The sequence below is a fragment of the Ovis canadensis genome, chromosome 2 (assembly GCF_042477335.2).
Source record: "Ovis canadensis isolate MfBH-ARS-UI-01 breed Bighorn chromosome 2, ARS-UI_OviCan_v2, whole genome shotgun sequence".
Taxonomy (NCBI): domain Eukaryota; kingdom Metazoa; phylum Chordata; class Mammalia; order Artiodactyla; family Bovidae; genus Ovis; species Ovis canadensis.
The window spans coordinates 49985260-50010267 of NC_091246.1; the positions used below are offsets into that span (position 1 = coordinate 49985260).

At 48.3% G+C, this 25008-nt stretch overlaps 2 protein-coding genes across 11 annotated transcripts in view; one reads left to right on the forward strand and one right to left on the reverse strand.

Annotated features, from left to right (window-relative positions):
• LOC138433434 (uncharacterized) overlaps positions 1-352 on the reverse strand; it is a 92535-nt gene extending 92183 nt beyond the window's left edge. For all 8 annotated transcript variants that reach the window (XR_011254305.1, XM_069576101.1, XM_069576099.1 and 5 more), the window contains exon 1: positions 229-352. The gene's annotated coding sequence lies outside the window, so the exon portion shown is untranslated. The remainder of the gene's footprint in view (positions 1-228) is intronic.
• The window catches only part of TBC1D2 (TBC1 domain family member 2), a 43582-nt gene continuing 18688 nt past the window's right edge, over positions 115-25008 (forward strand). Inside the window, exons 1-5 of one of the 3 annotated variants that reach the window (XM_069576092.1) lie at positions 115-1017; positions 3660-3801; positions 8122-8269; positions 13773-13906; positions 17762-17958. In XM_069576092.1, coding sequence (XP_069432193.1) covers positions 643-1017; positions 3660-3801; positions 8122-8269; positions 13773-13906; positions 17762-17958 — 996 coding nt within the window. In that variant the 5' untranslated portion in view covers positions 115-642. Of the gene's footprint in view, positions 1018-3558; positions 3802-8121; positions 8270-13772; positions 13907-17761; positions 17959-25008 lie in introns of all 3 variants that reach the window. The other 2 variants (XM_069576093.1, XM_069576094.1) reach the window with 2 other exon arrangements.

Consider the following 25008-nt stretch of genomic DNA (forward strand, 5'->3'; position numbering starts at 1 on the left):
GCCGCGGTCAGGAGTGAGTCACGAATAAACAGCCGCGGGTAATCAGCCTACGAGCCCCACACGCCGTGAGCAGTGCCGGATGTGGCGACACTGAGCAGGGCGTCCCTTTCAGCCAATGGCCGCGCGGTCCGCCGTCCGACGGTGACCGGAGCGGTACCTGGGGAGAAAAGGCGGGAGGCCCATGAGGAGCGAGAAAGGACCACCCCTCCACGTCATTACGCGAGTTACCAGAGCAGTGTATCGGAGGGCCCGCGTCTCTTTCAGTTTCCCTTCCGCGGGTTAACTAATTCAGAGACACCACGCCTTCAACCTGTGGACCGCCTCATGCCGGAAGCTGCCCCCAGTAAAGATGGCGGACAGGCAACGAGGAAAAGCCTGAAGTAGGCGGGAAAGGAGGAGCCGGCAGAGGGCGTGCCGGGGCGTGTCGTGAAGGCCGAGGCCCGAATGGGCGTGGCCATCCGTCCCCACTGGGCTTTCGATCTATGAGGCTCACAAGCTGCAGCCAACCGAGTCCCTCCGTCGTCTCCTGGAGGCGGGTCACCACTGGCCCCGCCCCCGTCGGATCACTCCCTCTTGGAAGGTTATCACCTGAGTTTTCAAGATTTGACTTGGGTTGGGCCACTAACCTCCAGTCCCTCTGCGATGGAGGACGCGCAGGAGAACACCGCGGAGTCTGGTTCCTCCGTCCAGTGGTCCGAAGAGCCTGCTGGCTTGGCCAAGGTCCCCGAGGTGTCGCTTTCTGAGGAGTCGGAGGGCTGCACCCGGCCCCTGGAGGCGGCCCCCCCAAAACTCTGTGGATATTTAAGTAAGTTTGGTGGCAAGGGGCCCATCCGGGGCTGGAAGTCCCGCTGGTTCTTCTTCGACGAGAGGAAATGTCACCTGTATTATTCGCGGACCGCGCAGGATGCGAATCCGTTGGACAGCATCGACCTCTCCAGTGCGGTCTTTGACTGCAAGGCGGACGCCGAGGAGGGGACTTTCGAAATCAAGACTCCCAACCGGATAATTACCTTGAAGGTAAATGGAGCACTTTTTCCCCTTTTTGGCCGGGATGGGATCCAGGGCACCGCCGAGCACGGGTGGGTGCTCACAATAAACTTATCATAATCACCGACCCCGATCACCTCAGTGAACCCTGGGTGCCCAGGGTTTTGTGCTTTTCAAAGCACATTAACACCCATTTCCTCATTAGGTTCCTGCAGTAAAGGCCGGGATGATGGACCTATATTACGGATCAAAAAACTGAGTCATAAAGGGGTAAAGGGACTGGTTTGAGTCACACCACTAAAAAGTAGTGTAGCCCACACTTGGAATCTCAGCTTTCCTACCTCTCACTACCCTATCAACACTTTTAGGATACAGTCCATTGGGTTCCAAAACAGTGAGACAAGACTTAACCAGCTTAACAACAAAAAACTAGGCAGTTACCATAACTTCCATACTTAGGGCTGAAGTACAGTCAAGATACGAGCTTTGCAATCCTCTTTCAAGGCCTGGATTCTGAATTACTTTTCTTGATGTTGTAGCCAAGGGGAGTGAATGCTGAGAAAACATTGGCAGAGATTGGGAGATAAATACTTAGGTTCCACTGATCAACCTACATTGGTCATTGAAGCATATTCAAACCTATTTTCTCATCAGTAAGTTCTGTTTTATTATCATATTTAACTGGAAAAGCCTGAAGCATTGCAAAGACCATGTGCTTTGAAATCAGACAGGCTTGGATTCAAATTCTGCATCAGCTACTTACTAACTGTGTGGCTCTGGGCAAGTTAACCTCTTAGTACCTAGATAGTTTGTGAGACTAAAACAAGGTATGTAAGCACCTGGCACATCACAGGCCCCTGCAAGTTACTGAATTAATCTCAGCCTAGACTACTGCTGGCATCTAGTGGGGGCGCAATACATATTTGTTGACTGAACACGCAAACTGACAGAACCAAGGTCAGAAAGTTCTTGTCAAGTGAAAGTGCCTAGAACTTAACTAGAAAGAAAGATTGGTGTGGGCTAGGAGTTCTGGAATTCACACTCAGAGAGCAGTGTGCCAGTGGATTGCTTCTCTCCCACCCCCACTTCCTGCCTATGGAGAATCTATTGAGCCCCTGGATATAGCTCACAGCTTTTAGTTGCACTTTAATGACTAGGCCAGTCTTGTGATCAGGCTGCAGTGGCGGGTGGGGGAGAGTCCATCAGGAGAAAACGATGGCCGAGCTGGGGCATCGGGGAAGGAGACTTATGCAGGTGGCTATGGATATGAGAGAGGAGTCAAGGATGGCTTTTGTAACTGGCTGACTGCCTGGTTGGGCCAGTCACTGACGGGAGGGAACCCCAGATGAGGAAACAACAGGACATGCAGTCTATGTCCCCTTGATAGATTCTTAAGTTTCAAGAGGAGAAGGGCCGTGTGGGCTCACCAGTATCTCCATTGCCTACCACAGTCCCTGACACATACCATAGATGCTCAATATACACATATCCAGAGAATTAATAAAATGGGATGTTTGGGTGTGAGTGGGAGTTTGTGAGCACAAGGTCATGGTGAAGCCCTGAAAGTAGCTAAGGTCTCTCAGGGAAAGCGCTGATATATAGAAAGAGAATGGTAGGCAGCGTTTTATCTGATTTGATCCCTCCATGGCAGGCTGAGGGCCCCTTTCATGGACCCCCCAGCCTTCTGCACACCTCACCAGTGGCCCTCTTGAGAAGAGGGCTTGCCCTGGTTGCTTGCTCATATTCTCACATGGCCTTGACTGTGGTCATCTCTGTGAGGCTCACCTTCTAATCCTAGCAAGCTGCCCAGCTTCTGCAGCCCATCTGATCCCAGGCCTTCTCTCTGTAAGTCACAATCTCCTGGCGATAAATTATAACAGGTCTCTGGCTTAGAAGTGGGAGACCCGGGTTCTGGGACCAGCTCTACCACCACCTGCCTGGGCCACCTCACAGCTTTAGTTTCTCCAAGTTTCTCCATTTATAGAAGGGGCCAAGCACTCCTGCCCTGCTTCCCCAGTGGAGGATTAGGCAACGTAATGGATGTGAGAGTAGGTGGGTGGACCATCCAGTACCGGGGGACTGATGACCAGCGTCAGGCATATCTTGTGTGGGCTGCCTGGAGGCGCCACTGTATTGTTGTTGAGTGCATATGACTTTCCAGGTCCCAGTCATATCATCCTCAGAAAGGAGGGATTCTCCTCATTCCACAAAGTTGACTAGGACACTGAGATGTCACACGAGAAGGTAGTGATGCTACCCAGGCCCCAGCCAAGTCAGAATTTCAAAGCTCTCTCACTCTCTCTCAACGCCTCCAAACTCTTTTAACCAGTGAGCACATGTTGAGCTCCTGCTACATGTCAGGAACTCTGCTGGACACTTTCCTTCCCTCATTTCACCCTCATAACCACGTTATGGACCGAGTGTTATCATCACCATAGCACAGATGGTTAAGATATCTCTGAGTGGAAGATCAGAGCCTGGTTATCTTCTATGACCAAGGAGCATGTGGTGTTTCAAAGATGGGCACCTACCCACAGTGGCAGTGTTTTGTTTTGTTTTTTGTTTTCTCAGGAAGGAGAGAGTTGCCAGACTAACCATGACCTTCTCACATCCCTCACCCAGTCCCACCGGGTGGGCACAGGGCCTTGCCAACTAACCCTTGTGCTTCTCAGGCTGCCACCAAGCAAGTGATGCTGTACTGGCTGCAGCAGCTGCAGATGAAGCGCTGGGAGTTCCACAACAGCCTACCTGCACCTCCTGCTGCCCCCGACGCTGCCCTGGCCGGGAATGGGCCTGCCCTGCGCCTTGAGCTAGGTATCCAACAGGCTTGCCTTCTACTCACACACCCAGGGCTTTTGGTGACCAAGCCTCTACCCACCTGTTGGGAGTGAATGGGAGGAGTCCTCTGGTAAAGAAGCAGAGAGCCAGGGATGTGACTCAGGATCAGCTAGGGCAACAGTATAGCATCCATGGCAAGAACACAGGCTCTGAGGCCATGCTGGCTGGCTTTAAATCCTCATCCTGTGCAGTCTTAGGCAAGTTGCTTAGCCTTTCTGAGCTTTGATTTCCTTCCCTGTAAAATGAGGTTAATAAACCATACCTACTTCTTAGGGTTATTATAAGGATTAAATGAATCTACGCAGCTTAAGTGGTTGGAATGATGTCTGAGCATTGTCAAGTTCAGTAGACGTCAGCTAATATGATGATGATGGCAATTTCAAAGAAATTTCACAACCTGTGAGGAAGGTTAATGAGAAAATGCAGTTATTATTATTGCTTCTGACATAAATGCTTTTGTGCTGTGAGTCGAGTAGATCTGTGATCTTATCCCATGTTTCTGTAGGGCAGAGCCTTTACCCCCAGGTGGCCCATAAGAACCCAAATCCTAAAACATCTCAGCATGGAGGAGTCCTGGAGCTCATACCCTGCCACACCCATATTGCAGCCAGGACTGTGACTGGCAGGTTTTAGAACTGAGACAGAAAACCACCCACAAGGCTGTAGCGTGTCTAACATGCTTCACCATCAGTTGACAGGGACCCCCATGGGCGAAGGCGGGACCTGTGGCCAGCCGCCTCCTAGACCCTGGTACTCAGATGCATTACAGACCGAGCTCATCTGCCTTTATCCTCCCCACTTTTCCTTCCCCCAGCAAATGGCCTTCATTTACCATTTGCCCCTTCATTTACTTCATTTATAAAATTGCCCCTTCCTGAATCTCAGATATAGCCAGTCCAGTCAGTCGCCCAGGCCGGCAATGTCTGCTTTCTGGCCTGCACGTCAGATCCAGGCCCTCACTGCTATTGCCTTGGGTCAGGCCTCCACTTTTAGCTGGGCAACCACAGCAGCCTCCTCTCCGGTGTCCGCATGTCCCAGCCTGCCACCGCAGACCCGACCTCTTCACTGCAGCCCAAGTGAACTTTCTCAAATGAGAGCCTGAGCCCCACCCCCTTCCATGGCTGCCCTCCATGTCCCAGGCCCAGCTTTTTAGCACCAGATTCAGGCCTTGTCCTTCTTGGTCTCAGCTCTGCCTGTGCGCCCAGTGCCCACCTTGTGCTGTGTACTTCAGCAGCACCAGAGGCGTCCCTGCCTACTTTTGTCCACCTGACGCATTCCTGCTTATATTCTCCGGCCATGCTCCACTGTCATCTCCTTGCTAACTTCCCCTTGGCAGCTTTCCAGGACTTTGCCAGCTGGATTCTGTGAGCCTTCAACGCTTTTTGCAGACAGTTAACATTATGTTCTAATCACAGTGTGATTAGTGTCAGTCTCTGCCCTCTACCCTCCAAAGGTGGGTTCCGTGTCTCTGTCACATGTATCCTCAGTACCTGATGCCCTGCCAGGCACATTGGGTATCTACTGAATAAATGTATTCACTGAGTGAATACATTGAATTTTATCATTATGTGAGAAAAGGAATATATAGCCCTTAGCATAATGCCAGGTACATAGTGAATGCTCAGTGCTTGAGAACTGTCCTAATAATGCAGTTACCGAATGTGTCTGTACACCCTGTCATGGTCAATGCTTCTTTTTAATGGTTTATGAGAATCATTCATCATTTCCCCGGAGAACCTTCTGTGTGTTTCATGCTTCTAAGCACTTTCTTTGGGGAAGGGTGTGTTTGCTTTTGCTTCTGCACTTCTCACCCTCCACTCCCATCTCTGGGAGACCCAATAGCCCTGACTTTGCCAGAACCTGTGGCTGAATGACACAGTTGCCAGATCAGCCTTAGACTAGAAGTACCAAGGAAGCCTTCCGTTGACAGGATTCCCAAGTATCCAAAGAACCAGGTTATCAGAAGAATGCCTTTGGTTCAGCACACTCAGTGGGCCTCTTCTGGGCCTGCCCCTGCAGTGGCTGTGGGAGGAGGGGAGTGGTTGCCTTAATGACCAGGCGCCAGTCTCCTGCGGGGGACCGGGGACTGGAGGGTTGGGGGGTGGGGTGGGGGTAAGATGCAGGAAGCCAGGATGTAGGCTTCTCCTCTGAAGTCTTTCTCATCCCACAGCACTCTCCACCCTCCTGGTCACAGGGGCCCTGAGGAACCTTCCCCAGAAAGACATTTCCGGAGTCTTGAGCAAGTTGGCAGACCCCAGATCAGCCGTCTAGAGCAGACTGCCCCACCTCTCCAGCCTCCACCCTTCCTGGGAGGAAGCGGAGGCATGCTTCTAGGGGAGCAAAAACCAACAGACTCGCATCTGACTTTGAGTCACGGACACCTCATCTTCTATAAAAGTGTCTAATCATGTCCTTGAGCAATCTGCAAGGCATGTTCTCCACAACTTTTAAGTGTTTACACCTTTATTTTATAGTTGCCCTAAACACTGGTCTCTATAAGATCCATGGAGGATCAAGGGGGTATCAGCAGATCTATAATAATAATAAGTAGGACACAGTTTACAAAGGACTTTTATGTATATCATCATAGAAATACCTATACCACTTACTGACTCTCTTCTCACACTTTACATGCCTTAAGTTCCCTAATCCTCACAGAGATTTCGGTGGGTAGTTATTCCCATTTTGCAGAAGAGGAAACTGAGGCTCAAAGGGGTCAAGAGACCTGTCCAAGGTCACACAGCAAGAAAATGTCAGCACTGAAATTTGAACCCTAGTCTTCAGACTCACACACACCCCCTGACACCCCTCAGGCTGTGGGGGCAACTGGTCATGTGTTCAGGGCCCTTTGGGGAAGCAGCGACCTTCTGGCTAGGCAATTTTATTGTGCTGATATCTTCAGACTTGTGATGTGGTAGCCCCTACAGTTCAGGCAAAAGGAGAATTACAAGTAAATGCTACTGAAAGCTTTTTGTGTAGGCACCTCCCTGAGGGCATGTACACCTCCTTCTCTAGGCCAGAGAGGGCCCCAGAGACCCCAGACCAGAGCCTTGGGTTATATCAGTTCTTTTTTCTATGGGGGCATCTGTCTGGAACTGAACCCGTAAAACAGTCTATGCCAAGCCCTCAGCCCTTCAGAGGTGTGCCTGTGTTTTATATGTTTTTGCACCCATGCCCTCTGTGTAGATGTAGTGCAAAAATAAATTTTCTCTACCCCTGCAATCTTTTACTCTCTCAGTGAGAGGGCTCCAAACGAAGAGTGCCTGCTATCCTGTCATCCTCAGGGGCTGCCTGATCAGGGTCCTGCCACCTCTCCCGTGGCCTTAGTTCTCTCCCACTTTTTGTAACACTCAAAACTGACCTCGAAATATTTTGCCTCCTTCTCTCTTATACTTCAAATAATGCTTCCTTAGCCTTGAAACCTTCCTTACTATTAAACATTTTGGAGGAAGCAGAACATATTGGAAACATGGAAAACTGGAAGAAAAAGTAACCAGAAGCCTATCACCCAGACAGCCAGTGTTAATGTTATGTCATGGACTCCTGCCTGCCTTTTATTTAAATATATCTCTGATCATATAATAATACAAAAGGCCCTACTTAGATTTTTGGCACTCAGTATTGTGTCCCTAAAATTTCCCTGTTATAAAATCTCGTTATTAACATCTGCTTTTGATGACTCTATATTTTCTGTTTATGAAAAGAATCCATGTTTACTGTAGAAAATTTGGTGCAGTAGGGGGAGAAGTAAACTATAATGAGCATAACCTGCCCATTTCTAACCCCATCATGCAGTTCTGACCTCTGTTAAGACTGCAGAGTGTACTTATTTGAGACTTTTTCTGGACAGTTGAGATCATACTAGAATCCCAACTTTTTCCACTTTATATCCCATGGATGTTCCCCATATTCCTAAGCATTCTTCATTAGCATTGTTCTCAATGGTTGAGTGATAGTCCATTGCCTAAAGGCATCATGATGTGTTTAACCTCTCCCCAGTGCCAGGATGAGCCTTCTGGCTCATAAAGCTTTGTCTGCATTTCCAACAACTTCTTTGGGATGGATTCTCAGATAGAAATATCTGCAGTTCTGCAAATTTTTAAGGGGGTTTTCAGGAAGGTTGTCCTAGCAAAACCTTTGGCGAAAAGCCTACCTCTGGCTGCTGTTAACCTGAAGGGAAGCCTTGCTGTGCAGCTCATAGACTCTCACTTGCTCCCAGTCATAACACTGCCCAGCTTGTCTTCCTAAGTGCAGTGACTTAGAGCATGGATGATTTCCGTTTTCTTTTTTCCCCAGAGCAAGAAGAGGAGGATCAGGAGGCGTTGCTGTGTCCCGTGAAAACGCCCACTGAGCTTGTGGGCGTGGGAGCTGCCTGGCAGCCAGTCCATGCCAAGCCCTCGGCCCTTCAGAATATTTCCCTCAAGCACCTGGGAACTGAAATACAGTAAGTGCCACGCAGCTGAGGGGCCTGCCAAGCTGCAGGCATCCCCTCCTTCAGAGCTTACAGCTATCTGGTACGACTCCCCTGCGGGGAGGTGGACCTGGGTTGGGGGCTAGGCTCTTTATTTTCAATTCATGACATCATTACTACATTTGTTCTGATTTTTAAAATAGTATACATTCTCTGTAAGAAATTAGAAACACCCAGAAAGGTATAAATTTTGAAATTACCCATAGTCCTTTTACCCAGGAAGCATTCTTAGCATCTCCTTCCTCACATTGTCTATTTACATATGCGCGTTGTTGTTTAGTTGCTCAGTTTCAGTTCAGTTCAGTCACTCAGTCGTGTCTGACTCTTTGTGACCCCATGAATCACAGCACACCAGGCCTCCCTGTCCATCACCAACTCCCAGAGTTCACTCAGACTCACGTCCATCGAGTCCATGTTGCCATCCAGCCACCTCATCCTCTGTCGTCCCCTTCTCCTCCTGCCCCCAATCCCTCCCAGCATCAGAGTCTTTTCCAATGAGTCAACTCTTCACATGAGGTGGCCAAAGTACTGGAGCTTCAGCTTTAGCATCATTCCTTCCAAAGAAATCCCAAGGTTAATCTCCTTCAGAATGGACTGGTTGGATCTCCTCGCAGTCCAAGGGACTCTCAAGAGTCTTCTCCAACACCACAGTTCAAACGCATCAATTCTTCGGCACTCAGCCTTCTTCACAGTCCAACTCTCACATCCATACATGACCACAGGAAAAACCATAGCCTTGACTAGACAGACCTTAGTCGGCAAAGTAATGTCTCTGCTTTTCAATATACTATCTAGGTTGGTCATAACTTTTCTTCCAAGGAGTAAGCGTCTTTTAATTTCATGGCTGCAGTCACCATCTGCAGTGATTTTGGAGCCCCCCAAAATAAATTCTGACACTGTTTCCACTGTTTCCCCATCTATTTCCCATGAAGTGATGGGACCGGATGCCATGATCTTCGTTTTCTGAATGTTGAGCTTTAAGCCAACTTTTTCGCTCTTCTCTTTCACTTTCATCAAGAAGTTGCTCAGTCGTGTCCAACTCTGTTGCGACCCCTAGATACTGTAGCCCACCAGGCTCCTCTGTCCATGGGATTTTTTCAGGCAAGAATACTGGAGTGGGTTGCCATTTCCTTCCCCAGGGTATCTTCCCAACCCAGGGACAGAACTCTTATCTCCTATATTGGCAGGCAGATTCTTTACCACTGAGCTCCAGGGAAACCCATACATATGAACATAATTGAGATCTATTCAGTGGAACGGAGGGATGGCTTCATAGTATTGTATAAATGTCAAATGCATCATTATTCCCTTTTCGCATGTGTAATTTACTGTATGTCAATTATGTCTCAGCTTCTTTTTCATTTACTCAGATGTGGTATATATAATTTATATTACCTACTGGCAGGCTTTGTTTTAAACAGCTTATAAGAAGACAGCACTATAGCCTGGCTCTCAGGCCACACTGCCTGCATTTGTATCCTGGCCCCACCAGTCATAGGCTGTTCCACCCTTGGCAAGATGTTTGATTTCTCTGTGCTCCACTCAGATTGTTAGTAAATGTAAATGCAGTAATGTTTGCCTCGTGTGTGTGTTTGGGGCAAGAAGAAGTTTAAAGGTAAACTGCTTTAGAATTGTGCTTGGGTATCAGTGAGCACTTAAATATTGAATATTATCTGCTGCTTTTATTGTTGCTCTAATTGAAGGGATGGAAGCTTTGGGGAATTAAGATGATCCTGTTTGGGTGCTTGTTTTCTCTGTGGACGTTAGATGAGCTGGGGCCTCTTGGAAAGCAGAATAGATTGTTTGCTGGACTTGAATTAGAGACCCTGGTTCTGTGTGACTCAAACATAGCATTCCTCTCTGTCAGCTTCAGTGTGTGAATTTGCTTGGGTAACTAGTAGGGGAGTGGTGCTGTTCCCAGGAGAGAAACAGATTTTAGGGAAAATAACAATGAGTGTCCTTTAGGGCCTACTGGCTAGAGATGGAACTACCCCCACAGGCATTTGGATGGAAAGGCCTAGAACTCAGGAGAGAGATCTGATCTGGAGAGAGAGACTTGGGGGTATATGGCATGATTGAGCCCCCCCCAGGATGAGTGGACAAGGAGGGCGCCCTGCAGAGGATCTTCCGTTGGGTGAAGCAGGAGGGAGCTGGGTACGGGGGTTGAGTCTGCTGTGGGGAGAGAGGGCCTGAGGAGCCCAAACACCCAGCCAGTGTGTGTCCAGAGTGGTCTCATGAAGATAAAACCAGGATCATGCCTACTGACAGCCACCAAACAACAGAAGCGGAACCAAGAACATGCAAAAAAGGAAGTTCTCGATGATCACTCAGTTACTTGAAATAACCCACAGAAAATGTGAAATGGTATTGCAAGTGCCCTGTCTGCCCACAGCCTGGAAAGACCCTTGTGTCCTGCACGCCCTTGCCTGACTGGGGTTGGTGTTTGCTCTTGGCAATGCCGTGAGCCCCGGTCATACTCGAGGAAGGACACTGTGCTGGGTGTTTTACGCTCTCACTGAGGCGTCTGGACAAACCTGCAAAGTGGCATCTGATGGTTAAGTTCTCAGACATGGGTTAGACATGCACATCTGTGGCTCAGTTCCACCACTTGCTCACTCTGTGGCTTTGATTCCTTAACCTTTCCAAGTCTCAATTCTTCCTGTCTAGTGGAGGTTATAACAGGACTTACCTCACTGGGCTCCTGTGAGGAGTAAATGAGTTGAATGTGTGTAGGTGAGGATGAGATGAGTGAATTCCTAGTATTTATCTTGGATCTGGTCCATGCCAAGTCATTGTTGGTTGTGGATATATCCCTCGTCTCATTGCACATGAGAAAACCCAGGCTCAGAGAGGATAAATGACCTGCCCAGGGTTATCTGTCCTTCCAGAACAAGGCTTTATGACCACCGCTTCCATGCTCAACTAGGCCTTTCAGACCTAGTTAAACCTACACAGAAAATGATCCACAAACTGCTCTAAGCAAAGTCAATAGAGTGGAGATGCCTCTTCCAAGCACAGTAGTTTGGCTGGGTTGTGGCCATGTGGTCTGTGACAGTAGTTAGTGAGCCGCCTGTCCCCAGCAGAGACATGCTTAGAACTATCTTTACTGAACGAAATTGGGGTTTCTATGCCTTCCCATACCCCAGGAGTGACTACTTGTGAGGCCTTGGACATGGTGGGGAGGCTGCAGTCCCTGGGCAAGGAAAAGTACAGTCACCCCACCAGACCGTGCCTCTGGCTACAGGGATGTTCCCCAGGGTCTCCGCCAAATCATGTGTGAGATTGATGTGATGGGGCTCAGTACAAGACCAGCACAGAGTGAGAGTCAGTGATAGTGTTCCTCTAGGATCGATCCCTGGTTTGCAAAGATCCCTTGGAGAAGGGAATGGTTACCCACTCCAGTATTCTTGCCTGGAGAATTCCATGGATGGAAGAGCCTGACGGGCTATATAGTTCATGGGGTTGCAAAGAGTCAGACACAACTGAGCAACTAATACTTTCAAAGTAAGAACTAGGAAGAGGAAATGTCTAGCCCAAGGAGTCAAGGGTACCTTATTCAAGTTCAGGTGTTTAGGAGTGCTGAGTTCTAATTTCTTCTCTGTTCTTAATTTAATTGATTAATTTTACCTTCCATCAGTAAGCTGTTCTTGCAATAAGAGAACAATCTCATTGTTTTCCTATTCTGGACCCAACTATACCAAAAAACTGGATTTTGTTTTAAAAACAAGTTTAAGATCAAATGATAGTCCTTTGAAAAGGTTAACAAAATTGATGAACATTTATCTAGAAAGACCAAGAAAATAAAAGACTCAAATGAGTAAAGTCAGAAACAAGAGAGGGGTATATTACTACCAACCTTACAAAAATAAAAAGGTTTATTAGGAAATACCATAAACAATTCTATGCTAACAAATTAGATAACTCAGATGAAATGGACAAATACCAAGTAAATCAAATTACTAAAACTGACTCAAAAATAGAAAATCCAAGACCTATAACAAGTAAAGAGATTGAATTAGTTATCAAAAACTTACACACACACAGGACCATCTTATTTTATAGCTCAGTATGCATATATGTAATTCACAGAAGAAAACCCTTCCTAAGTGGGGTGCATTCTGATATTTTCTATTCCATTTTTTAGGTGTTTATCATGATAGCAAACTGATTTTTCAGTCTACCGTGGGCTTCCCTGGTGCTCAAATGGTAAAGAATCTCCCGGTGATGCAGGAAACCCAGGTTCGATCCCTGGGTCAGGAAGATCCCCTGGAGAAGGAAATGGCAATCCCACTCCAGTATTCCAGTATTCTTGTCCCATAGACAGAGGAGCCTGGAGAGCTACAGTCCATGGGATCCAAAGAGTCAGACACAAGTGAGCAGCTTGCACAATGGTTCATATCCTGTTTAAAAAACATGGACGTAGTGAACTCTTCAGTCATTTTTTTCTTCCTCGTTTATATTTTGGAATATATCTGCTTTTATCGCTTTGCAAAGGGAAAATAAACTCAGTTGAACTGCCTTTTCATCCATTTCAACTCACTGTGAATTTCTCTGTGGTCTGTAGTGCCCGGTCAGCTTTTGGTGATACTGAGTTCCTTCCTGCAAAGCAAACATCTGATGAGGGAACTTCCCTGGTTAAGACTCCGCCTTCCAATGCAGGGAGCGCAGGTTTGATGCCTGGTTGGGGAGCTAAGATCCCACATGCGTAGTGGCCAAAAAACCAAAACATAAAGCAGAAACAATACTGTAACAAATTGAATAAAGACTTTTTAAAAAATGGCCCACATTAAAAAAAATCTGTTGAGTCTGCACTCTGGGTGCATGTGACCCAGTGCCAGGTACCCACAGGCATACACATAGGTTAGTGCCCAGTTCTTGAAGAAAAGACACCATTACTTAGCCTGGGCAAGTGCTTGGTCAAAGGGAGGCCCATCCCTGATGTGCAGTAAGCTCTTTGGAGGCTGTGAGGTGATCAGTGAAGGCTGCCGAGAGAACAGGTCTGAGCAGGGAAAGGAAGCAAAGGGAGCAGGAGGCCGGAAGTTGTTTAGAACTTCTCAGCAGAAGTCAGAAGCCACTAGTGCTTTTTAAGCCAAGTCGTTATAAGACCAGGTGACAGTTTCAGGAAAGTTAATCTGACAAGTCTATTTCAGTGAACAAAGCAGACAAACACCCCTGGCCCTCATGGAGCTTACATTCCAGCTGTGGAGTTGGAAGCAGAGGAGTCAAGCTTGTGCTGCTTACAAGGAATGTTATGTACGGAAGGTGATGTGTATGATGAAAAAGGGGAAAAGAGAAAGATGAGGGTATTGGGAGAGGCTCAGATGGGATGTATCCTGCAGGGAGCCTGGAGTCAGGCAGGCTGATCAGGCTGTGATCGGGGTTGGGGACATAGCCTGAGCACCAGCAGTGGCAGCGGGGAGGGCAGCAGGCAGCACAGCAGGGCCATAAGCCTCGCAACCCTCTATTTTCCTTTCAGAAACACAATGTGCAGCATCCGGGGCAACAAGCAGACCCAAGGAGCAGGCCACAGACCCCCCGGAGAAGATTCTCCACTGAGCGAGGAGACGCAGAGAGAGGAGCAGCTCTCTCCCCCTGACCCTGGCACCCCAGGTGAGCTCTGCCCAGGCCCGAGCTGCCTTCAGAGACTAAGTGGGTGTCCTCTGTCTTCCCCTAAACCAGCGTCCCTGCTTTTGTGTCAAAGATGGAACGCTCCAGATCCGTCCTTCTGGGCTTCCATGGGTGTAGCAGCAGTAACGATTCTATTTTTTTTCTTCTTAATTGAATTTATTTAGCTGTGCTGAATCTCCTTTGCGGCAGGCAGGATCTTTAGGTGCGGCATGCAAACTGTTGGTTGCGAAATGTGGGATCTAATTCCCCAACCAGGGATTGAACCTGAGTCCCCTGTATTGGGAATGCAAGGCCTTGGCGACTGGACCACCAGGGAAGTCCCCCCCTTTTATTTTTAAATTGTGCTAAAAATACATAACAAAATTTACCACTTTAACCAATTTCAAGTGTAGGGTACTTGCACATTTCTTGTGCTACCATCACTTTTCCATCACTACCATCCATTTCCAAAACACCTTTCATTTTCCCAAACTGAAACACCAAGCAATGATTCTTGAAGTAATAAAGGAAAATATCTCTCACTTTTTCTCTCTTCCTTTTTTTTTTTTAATTTGTAAGGAAAGGATATGAAAATGCTTTTCTGGGATGATTAAAATCAGATCAGCCTGAAGAAGCAGAACAAGTGACTTCAAAGTATTCTTTCCTACCATGATATGGCACTTTATTATTTGTTTTTCAAAATATGAATGACCCATCAGGGTGGGTTGGCATCTTTGAAATGGGCATTCATACCCTTAGGACATATTTTAACTTGGAAACAATTGGGAAAAAACTAGCTAAGTCTTATGGTAGAGAGAACCCCTGGGCTGCACAGAAGTGACTTTAGAAAAAGCACCGCTGTGGAGCACTGTCTGGTGAACCAACAGCCCAAGAAAAAATCAGTACTGTATCGAATCAATAGCAGGTTCTTTGTGCCAGGGCTACTCTAAACGTTTTTCCTTTTTGCGGGGGGCTGGGGGGAGCAGGGGGCTGGTGGTCACAGTTTCATTAAGATATCCAAGAACTTTCAGGTGTACTAGCTGAATTTAGAAAAGACAGAAGAACCAGAGATCAAATTGCCAGTAATTCACATACCATGCAATTCACTCCTTTGAAGCATACAATCCAGTGGCTTTCAGTATGTTCAGAGTTGTGCAATCCATCACCATAATCTATTTTAAAACTTCTCTTTTTTCTTTTATTTACTTGGCTGTGCCAGGTTTTAGTTGCAGCATGCAGACTCTTTTAGTTGTAGCTTATGAATTCTTGAGTTGTGGCATGTGGGATATGGTTCCCTAACCAAGGATTGAACCCAGGGCCCCTGAACTGAGAAATCCTTAAAACATTTTTATTACTCTCAGCAGGAACCCTGTACTGCTCAGTCATCAGTCTCAGTCTCCATCTTCCTCCGGCTCTAGGCAAGCATTAATCTTCTTTCTGCCTCTATAGATTTACCTTTTCTGGACGTTGCATAGAAATGGAATTACCACATGTAGTCCTTTGTGATGGGTGTCTTTTACTAAAGCAGAATCTTTTCAAGTTTCATCCACATGCACAAAAGGCTTTACACTCCATTAATCCTTTTAGTCTTTACAACAACCTGAGCAGTAAATACTGTTGTTTCCCTCATTTAATAAGGAGTGGACTGGGGAGGGATGTGTGGAGTGACTGGCTTATGGCTGCACAGTGAGTACAGAATAAGATTCAGGCCCAACAATCAGGCCCCATACTGCTGCCTGAAGCCTCATTTCTAAGTTTTGCCTTTGCAATCTACCTCTTTATTGTCATGAAACCTTGTCCCCACAAGCAAAATCTGATACACAAAGCAGATAAAAGCAGAACTGGGAGTCTAGGCTCTCTCAGAGCCTCTCCCTAGTCAGCCTTTGATGCACTCCTGTGAAATCCTAGGGCACTGATTGAAAACCACTGTCTTAAGCCTGGTTTTCCTCAACTGTAAGATAGGCACAGTGATGCTACGCTGCCTGCCCTCAGGGCTGCTGGACAGCAGTGTTATTAGAGGGCAGCAGGGCTCCAGGGAGCCTCCCTGCTCTCTTAGACCCCATGGCAAGAGAGAGAAGCGTTACATTCATCTGAGCACTGCAGGCTGCTTTGTACCTGGCCCAACTGGATTTCTTTTGGGCTTCCGTGGCAACCCTGGCTTCCCTGGTGGCTCAGTGGTAAAGAATCAGCCTACAAAGTGGGAGATGAGGGTTCGATCCCTGGGTTGGGAAGATCCCCTGGAGAAAGAAATGGCAGCCCACTCCAGTATTCTTGCCTAGGAAATCCCTGGACAGAGGAGCCTGGCAAGCTACAATCCATGGGTTCACAAAGAGTCGAACACGACCAGGCAACTCAACAACAATCAGGTTTAAGTCTGGAATAAGACCATTCTGTTCCTACCTTCAACAAGGCCAAGGAGTTGTTTTTTATCTGTTCCAGACTATCTGGTTGTCCCTTGGCCTGGCCCCTAAAGAAAGTTGCTAAAGTCATCCAGCTCATTTTGTGAGTCCTATCTGTCCTCTCCCCTGGGATCTCATACCTCATCCTTAGTTTTAACATCATAGTCCTAAAAGGACTAGGTATGACTCACTAAGATGTACTATTGGGGGAAGATAAATGAGTAAATTGAGTTAGAAAATTTAGATGGCTCAAGAAAAAAATCCTACACTGTACCAAAGTGGGCAGCAAATGTGGCTCTGAGCTTTTCAGTAGCCAAGGCAAAGAGGGAAATGTAAGCAGTTAGATATTTTTCAGTGTCCATAAGACTATAAACACATATTTTCTTAAAAGAAGCAAAGATTTTTCTGGCGCTGAGAGCTGAGAAGAATTTCTATTGGGGCCTCATAACAGACATGGTGTATGCCATGCAGTCAAAATTCTGAAGATCTCTTGACCTTGAGACCATTACATGGTCCTGTATGCAGGCAGATGGCAGAGCCCTAAAGCACAGGCTGGAAGTAGGGTGGGACGAGGTCTGGGCAAGTGATTTTTCAAACACTAGATTTTATTTAAGAATAAAATTTAGCACGGGTCAGCAAACATTTTCTGCGAAGAGCCAGAATAGCAAATATTTGAGTCATTGTAGGCGATGCAGTCTCTATGGCAAGTACTCAACTCTGCCTTTGTGGTGGGAGAGCAGTGCAGACAATACACACATAAATGAGCAGGGCTGAGTTCCAATAAAACTTTATTTACAAAAGCAGGCCAGGGCCTGATTTGGCCTATGGGCCATTGGTTGCTGACCCAGGCTCTAGAGGAAATAAAAGGATATAGCCTCGAGACATTCAGCTATGGAAAGTATGTCTCGCCTAATTTAGCTTGTAATTAGATTCAAATGAAGGTTTCCATTACTCACTGGGACAAGAAGGTAGAGTATGGATATTCTGTGCTCCTATCAGTGGACAGATCTGTGTGCTTTGAAAATCGCCCGGGGTGTAGAGGAGGAATCCTGAAATAAGAAAAAGTACATCCAGCCTGGGCCTGCACCTGAGGAGATGGCCACCTGGCAGACACCAGCAGGGTCATAGGAGGTAGCACCTGCAGGTGAGATCGGAGAGTAGGGAACAGGCACGGTTTGGAGGATGGGCTGGATGAGCCAGCCAGCACAGTGTAAACAATGTTGATTTAGTTTCTTGATTCTCAGAATGTGATCCCTGCACAAGGTATCAGTATCCCCTAGAAACGGTTAAAAATGCAAATTCTCAAGCCCCTCCCTAGGCCTATTGATTTTGGAAAAACTGTGGGAGTCGGGTCCCCAATCTACATTTTACCAGGCCTTTCAGGGCTTCTGCAGCAACCCCAAGGTTGAGAACTACTGAGCCCGCTGATCACAACCTCTGTGTTTCTCCTTTTGAGCAGGGAAGGATCCAGCGAATTCTCAGAAGCCTACACCCAAGTCCTCTCTGACCGCCAGTCTCATTCAGAAAGCCAAGAGCCAGAGCAACACCTTCCCGCTCTTCAGCGAAGGGCTCATGCGGAACCGAACTGCCCAGGAGAGAGTACTGGCCTTGGAGCAGCAGGTTCTGATGCTCACCAAGGAGCTAAAGGCTCAGAAGGTGAGCTCTGGCCCCAAAGAGGCCCCAGGCTCTGGTGCTCGCCTCTGGGCCTGGTGCCCCTGGACAAGTCAGATATGATGTGTTCGCTAGTCTAGGTCTTTAAAAGGTCAAACTGCAGGTGGCTGGGAATGTTATGCTGTTGATCAGTCAGGGACATGCTGTCAGTCAGACTAGGTGACCGAAGGCCACCAAGGACAGGGTCTCTCAGATCTCCCCTGGGAGACTGTGCATGACCTGACCCCACACGTGAAGAGGGACAGTGTTTGGAGGAGAGTGATCTGCATGCAAGGTCCTGGGAGGGGCCACCGAAGGAACTGGGGGATCTTTGAGCTGGTAGCTGGTAACTGAGTACAGATATCTGAAGGACTGTCATGGGACAGAAAAAGCAGACAGGTCTGTGTGTGTGGTCCGAGGGCTAAGCACAAAGGACTGTGCTTAGGGCTAAGCACAGAGGACAGGGAGGAAGATTCAAGCATTTTAGAGAGAGAAGTTAATTCTAGCAGTTAAAAGAAAGAGCTACATGGTCGCTGTAGAAAACAGCTCACACACATACACAGACGTGCAAATCCTTCAAAACTCCTACCACCCAGAGAGTAAATCAGGTTCATGTCTGGCAGTGACCTCATGAAGTAGTCAGGGTCACGTGGCAGAGCAGCAATGGGGGATGCAGCAGGGGCAGTAGGCTCTCTCTAGCACAATAAGAGTGACTACACCAGCACAGTTGCTACCAAAAATCCTGAGCTTAGGGCCCGTGGTGCTCTAGAGATGGACCCCACTGAGGTCCCAGGCTCCTTTTCCTCTGAGAGGAAGGCCTACACTCTCATGCTTGAGCCTTGGCTAGGAAAACCCAACACAAGTTATTATGAAACCCTGAGTCTCTTTCTGCTTTGCTTCTGCTCTTGCTCCTGGGGCGGTAAAGAGTATATTGTATTTACTTCTAAATAGTCTCTCCTTTCTTCGTTTCTTCTTTTCCTTTCTTCGTTTCTTCTTTTCCTTTCTGTTCTGTTTTTGGAGAACACAGTCCAGAAAAGCACTCTCCCTACCTTGTTTTTGCCCCTTCTCTGCCTTTCTCACCCCTGAACAGTTATTTTGGGAACCAGCAGAGCCTTCATACCTGGCAGGTCGCTCGCTCAGTCGCTCAGTCGTGTCCGACTCTTTGCGACCCGGTGGACTATAGCCCACCAAGCTTCTCTGTCCATGGGATTCTCCAAGCAAGAGTACTGGAGTGGGTTGCCATTTCCTTCTCCAGGGGATCGTCCCGACCCAGGGATCAAACCCAGGTCTCCCGCATTGGAGGCAGACGCTTTAACCTCTGAGCCACCAGGGAAGCCCACCTAGCAGGTCAGGGGTTACATTTAATGAAGCAGCAGGTGACTAGAGTCCTCAAAGGAGGAAACTCATCCATTCCTGTGTTCTCTACTCATTTGTTTATTCACCCAGCCTTCTCTGAGGCCCTGTTACAGACACAGTGTTCTAGGTGCTGGAGAACAGTGAGAAAAGACACAGCCCATACAGCACCCAAATATATCCTTACAGCACATGAAGTCTCCTCTGATGCCACCTAGCAGCCCAGCCATCACTCTTGCCTCCCGTCACCTTTGTGTTCCCATCGTGAGGGTGTGTTCCTGTCGTGAGTGTCATGAGGCCACTCCTGAGAACCAAGGGCATTAAGCTGAGCTGTAGCAGTTTCCTGATTCCTGGACCAGGACAGCTGAAGTCCCAAACCTGACCTGGAGAGGAAGAGAAATGTAGAATGCAGACACTTCCTCCCCTTTCTGTGCATCTTCTCCCTTCTTTCTAGGAAGTATGGGTGGCCTTTCCTCTTAGGGCGTTAGTTATTGTCAAGTGAAGTGAAGAAGCCCTGAGAGACCTAGTGGTTGCCCCTAGTGATTGTGCAACCCTGGAGGATTCTTCGATCCTCAGTAAATGAGGCCAGCTCTTGGACATGAGTAAGGGCCACCCAGGCTGTTGACAGCTCCCCTACAGTCAGCCTGAAAACATCAGGGAGAAGTTGTTCAAGCATTAGAGAATCGGGACTTTCTTACACGTGCACTTTCCTGGGATAGAGAGTGGGAAGAGACTGTCGTGGGGCTGAGTTTTGCCTTAGGGAATGAGTGAATCGCCTGCTCTCCGACCCATCTCCCAAATGCACTTCAGTCTAGTGAGCGATTCAACACACAGGCCTTTAAATAAGACGGTCCTGGCCCTGAGCAAGTTCCCTAACCTCCCTCAGCCTCCACTTCCTCCTCTGTAAATGGAGCTATCATCAAATAGAGCTATCATCGTGTTTTACTGAAAAGGCCTGTGTCAAGACTCACAAAACTCAGTACCTGGCACCCAGCAGCTGCCCCAGACATGCAGGTGTGTCATTGTGGCTGTGACTTCGGCATTCCCTGCCCTCCTTGCTGACTCCTTCCCGCACACACCCTGAGGGCCTCTGGGAATTCTACTTGTGGGACAGAGGCTGTCCTTACCTTTATTCCACATTTGGAACAGGGACCCCAGTTTTACCAACTCTGGGGTTTTGCCCTCAACTCAAATACCAAAACCAAAGAGAAGAAGGAGAAGAGGTAGACTCTTGACCCAGAGATGAGACAGAGGAGGCTGGCACCATCATGGGGTGCCCAGTGGTACCCCAGGCACTCAGAAATGCTGGTCAGAGAGCAACTCTCCATCTGAGACCATCTAAGTCTAATTCTTCAGCTGCAGAAAGAGTCCACTGGACTTCCTGCGCCTGGCGCTATAAGATACCCACTTGTGTCTCTTCAGTGGGAAGATACCACCTTCCTGCCTTAGGCAGTAAAAGGACCCAGGAACTGGGGGTCTTGTCCTGGCTCAGCCAGGCAGACACTGCCAATAGCTTTGGCAGTTGTTAAAGAGTTTGTATCTCAAGCTCTGTTGGCTGCTCTGGAGGGCACAGAGGTACTCTGGGGACTCCACTGCCCGGTACATGGAGAAAATGTGAGCACAAGTCACTGCTGGTGTGCAGGGTGGCCCCGGCACTGTGCTGGCTGGCGCCCTCCGTGTACTGTCTCCTTAACTTACAGCAGTTATCCTCGCCTTTCCTGACAGACACCAGAGTCCTGGGAGGTTCTGCATGCCCATGACCTCCTGGGCACCAAACCAGGGATTAGGCTCTGGAGTCTGCCTCCAGAGCTTCTGCCCTTTTCAGTGCACCCTGTTCAAGGGGCTCAGAGGAGGTGGGTGACTTGCTCACAGTCACAAAGCTGAAAGAGCCAGGCCTTGGGCACTGGTATCCTTCCCCAAGTCCAGGACTCCTCACAGCCCAGCCGCCTCCTCTGTAGTGTCACAGGATAGCCCCATGTCAGTCACAAGCACCGCAACTGCTCTTCAGGAGAAATGAACGTACTTCCTGTGATTCCAATACCCATGAGACCATTACCCATCCTAGGCGCCTGCAGTGCTGGCCCCAGAGGAGATCTGGACTCTGGGAGGTGTCCAGAGTTTACCAGGCAGCTTTGGCCCAGTGAATCAGGCTTTCAGAGTCGACAGCCTTGCACCCAACCTGAAGGCTGTCTGTTCCAGCAGATGGAAGGCTGACCTTTGTGGTAATTTTGGCCATCTGTTGGTCCCTAGGCAGGACAAACTCCTCCTGGGCCCTGCCTAGGGCCAGCTTAGCGCACGCAGGATTACTTGGTGAAGGTGTGTAACTCACTTAGGACACTTGGTTGGAGCAAAGTGCAAGCTTTCACTTCCCGGAACTGCAGCCCCAGACTTAAGAATACAGGTCCTGGGGTCACAGAGGGAGGGTTGAGAGGGCCCTTCAGCACTGAGAGATTGCGAGGGGGATTTCAGCATGGGGAAGGACGCTTGCCACACTTTCTCTCATCCTTTCAGTGCCTCTTGGTGGCATAGGACCATTATCTATTTTATGCACAAGAAAGCTGAGATTCCATTTTCTGAAACACCCACATTAGATCCACCTTCATGGATCTGGAATGGGAACCAAGGCCTCTGTAACTCTGAACCCAATGCTCCTTTACCTGCTCACAGCTGGCCCTGAGCCCCGTAGGGGTAAGAGGATGCCCAGTCCAATGCTCTTCCCACACACACTGTTGGACCCACCTACCTTGATTTTAGTGAGTGATGAAGGTATCAACTCGTTCGTAAGATAAATGATTTATTGACTTTTAAAATACTTACCTTAATGACAACTGATTACCCATTGTTAAAATCTAAGGTAGGCCAAACAATGATTCGATTAAGAAATACTAAAAGTATCACTCAGCCAGCTCTTCTAAGCTTCTGTCCTAAGGCTTTGCTGAGGATTGTGGGAACTGGAAACAAGCCAGGTGTCCATCCTCGGGGATGGGATGAAGGGTATTGTGTGCTCCAAACAAGGAATACTCTTGAACTGTTGCAAATGAGTGTTGTTCGATAATGACTGACTTGGAAAGCTGCTTTCACGTGTTGTAAGGACAAAAGCAGCTTCAAATGGGATGTTCTAGCTTTTCTTTTTGTTTTTAGTATTTCTGTTTGATGTATATATGTGTTTTGGTGACTGCCTTATTTCACCTGGCATAAAGTCCTCAAAGGTCATCCATGTTGTAGCATGTAATAGGATTTCCTTCCTTTTTAAGAGTGAACAATATTCCATTGTATGCCACATTTCATTTATCCATGCACCATCAATAGACACTTGGGTTGTTTCCACCTGTTGGGTTTTGTGAATAATGCTGCTATGAATATGGGTTATTTCTATTTTTAAAGAAATCAAAAGAAGCATTTCTATGCAAAACCCATTAACTACACATCATGGAGAAGTCAAAGGTCTTAGGATTGGAGTTGGGAGCCCTCTGCTCTTGCTGCAGTTTCCCCACTCATGGGGATCCGCCAGGTCCCTTTAGTTCTCTGCTTTCTTGAGCTTCAGTCTCCCCGTGTGACAGTGGGGTGACTAGACCAGGTGGTCTCCCGGGGCCGGCCAGCCTCCAGGTTTCCCAAATCCATGATCCATTCCTGCTCCTCCTCTCACTTTCTGCTGTGGCTCCACTATCTCCGGGTCCCTTTCTTCCTGTCTCATTTTGGTGCCCAGATCCTGGGATGAGAGGACAGACTCCTTGGCCTGGTGTTTTGGTCTTGGATTTTGAGAGCCAGATGTGGGAAGGGGGAGACAGCTGATGCAATGAAATGGCCTCAGAATTGACTCTGCCAAACCTGGGGGACAGATACCCACCCAATTCTGAGGCTAGGACAAGTCCAAACAGTGGCCTGCGTGGGGTTAATTCACCAGGCAGTTTACCCAGGGTAGCCTCCAAACTCAGCTGAAGCAGAAAATGGTCTGGGCTCCTCAGTTACCGGCAGCCACAGGAATGCTAATCTCTCTTTGCACAGCCCTGGGAAGCTGAGTTCTAAAAATTCCTAACATTCCAGTTTGGTTTGCAGCCGCCCTCCCCACCCACCTTCCCGGCACACCCAGGACCTGCAGCTCCATACCTGTTCTTTCACTCCACTGAGCCTTTGCTTAAGCAGTTGGCTCAGCCCCATCTGCAAAGTCCTCCCAATCCTCAGCTCCCTCCATCTGCCCCATGTCTCCCACCTGCTGCTTGACCATCTCTGGCCCTCCTCATTCTTCAGGATCAGTTTAAGCTGCTCCGCCTTTCTATGAAGTGTACCGGTCGCCCCGCCCCCTGGCAGCCCTGCCTCCACTCCAGACGAAAGTCATTGCCCACTGCTCTGTGCCTCAGCAGACACCCCTGCTTCTGTCTCTCACAGTAGATCGCTCCACAGCAGTGGTTCACCTTTGCTCCCACCAGCCTTTGTGGCCCTTGAGGGTGGGAACAGTGACTGGTCCCTCTCTGGGTCCCAGGGCCTGGCATGGGACCTGGCACTGAGTGAGCACTTGATACAGGTTAGATGGATGGATAGAAGAGAGAGAACCAGAGAAGGGACAGTCACTAGTACCAAGGTTTCAGAAGTTGTATGCTAACTTGATCTTATCATTAGCTTCTCAAATGAAGTTATGATTTGGGGCAGTTCTCCTCCAAAATGGAATTGTTCTTAGCAAACCACCCTATCCAGCCAATGATTTATTTTAATGCTTTGGCATACATACAGTTAGTGTCTCCAGGGAACCACATTTTTCCAGATGAGACTGGCATGGAGCATGGCAGTGTGACCTAAAGACCCCGCCTGCAGGTCTGAGGTTCACATGACACTGGCTGCTGAGCTGCCTGATTTCTGATATCCTGGTCCTGGCCCCAGATGAATTCATATCCCTGCTTTGGGGCAGAACGGGTCCTCAGTGCTGGGAAGGTTGGAAGCTCAAAGGCGCAGGGAACCAAACCTTGAATGCTCAGGTCACTTGAATGAATCAGGTGGCCCGGCCAAGAACTAAATCAAGGTCTGTTGCTTCTGAACTCCCTGCTGCTGCCCTGCACCAGCCTCACAGGCATCGTTTGGTAGGCAGAGGCATGGACACAGATGGACTGAATGAAGCCCCAGGTGTTGTGGCTTGGTGTGAGGATTGCCAGCATGTTTTCTCTCTAATGCCGCCTCAACTCGATTGGTAGTGACTGCGTGGATGCCATGTTCAAAGGCCTCAGCTAGGGTTAGCAGGAAGGAATACTGAGATTGATTATTAACGTCTGCCTCAGGAGAGAGAGGGAAGAGCCATGCCTAAGTGCCACACCGCTGCCACTCCACCTTCAATACTGACCAAACACAGGCGGCTCAGTGGCTGAATGACTTGGCATTAAATTCCACTCTGCTGGGCCTCCATTTGTTCATTTCTGAAACAGACATGTATTAGAGTACGGGCAGAAGCCTTAAAGTATTGTGGCCTATAACATATTGGAACTTAATTTCTCTCTGACATCGAAGAATCCAGAATGAAGTGTACAGTTCTGAGCTGGCAGGACAACTGTGTCATCTTCAACACGCAAGTTCTGCTTGTGAGCCCAGCGTGGCTACTTCAATTCTTGACATTTCCCAGGCAGAAGGAAAGGGAACTGGGCCAGGGCAGTGTGTGTGCAGTGGTTTGGAAGGTATGACCCAAAAGCTGCCCACAGCATTTCTCATATCCCATTTAGG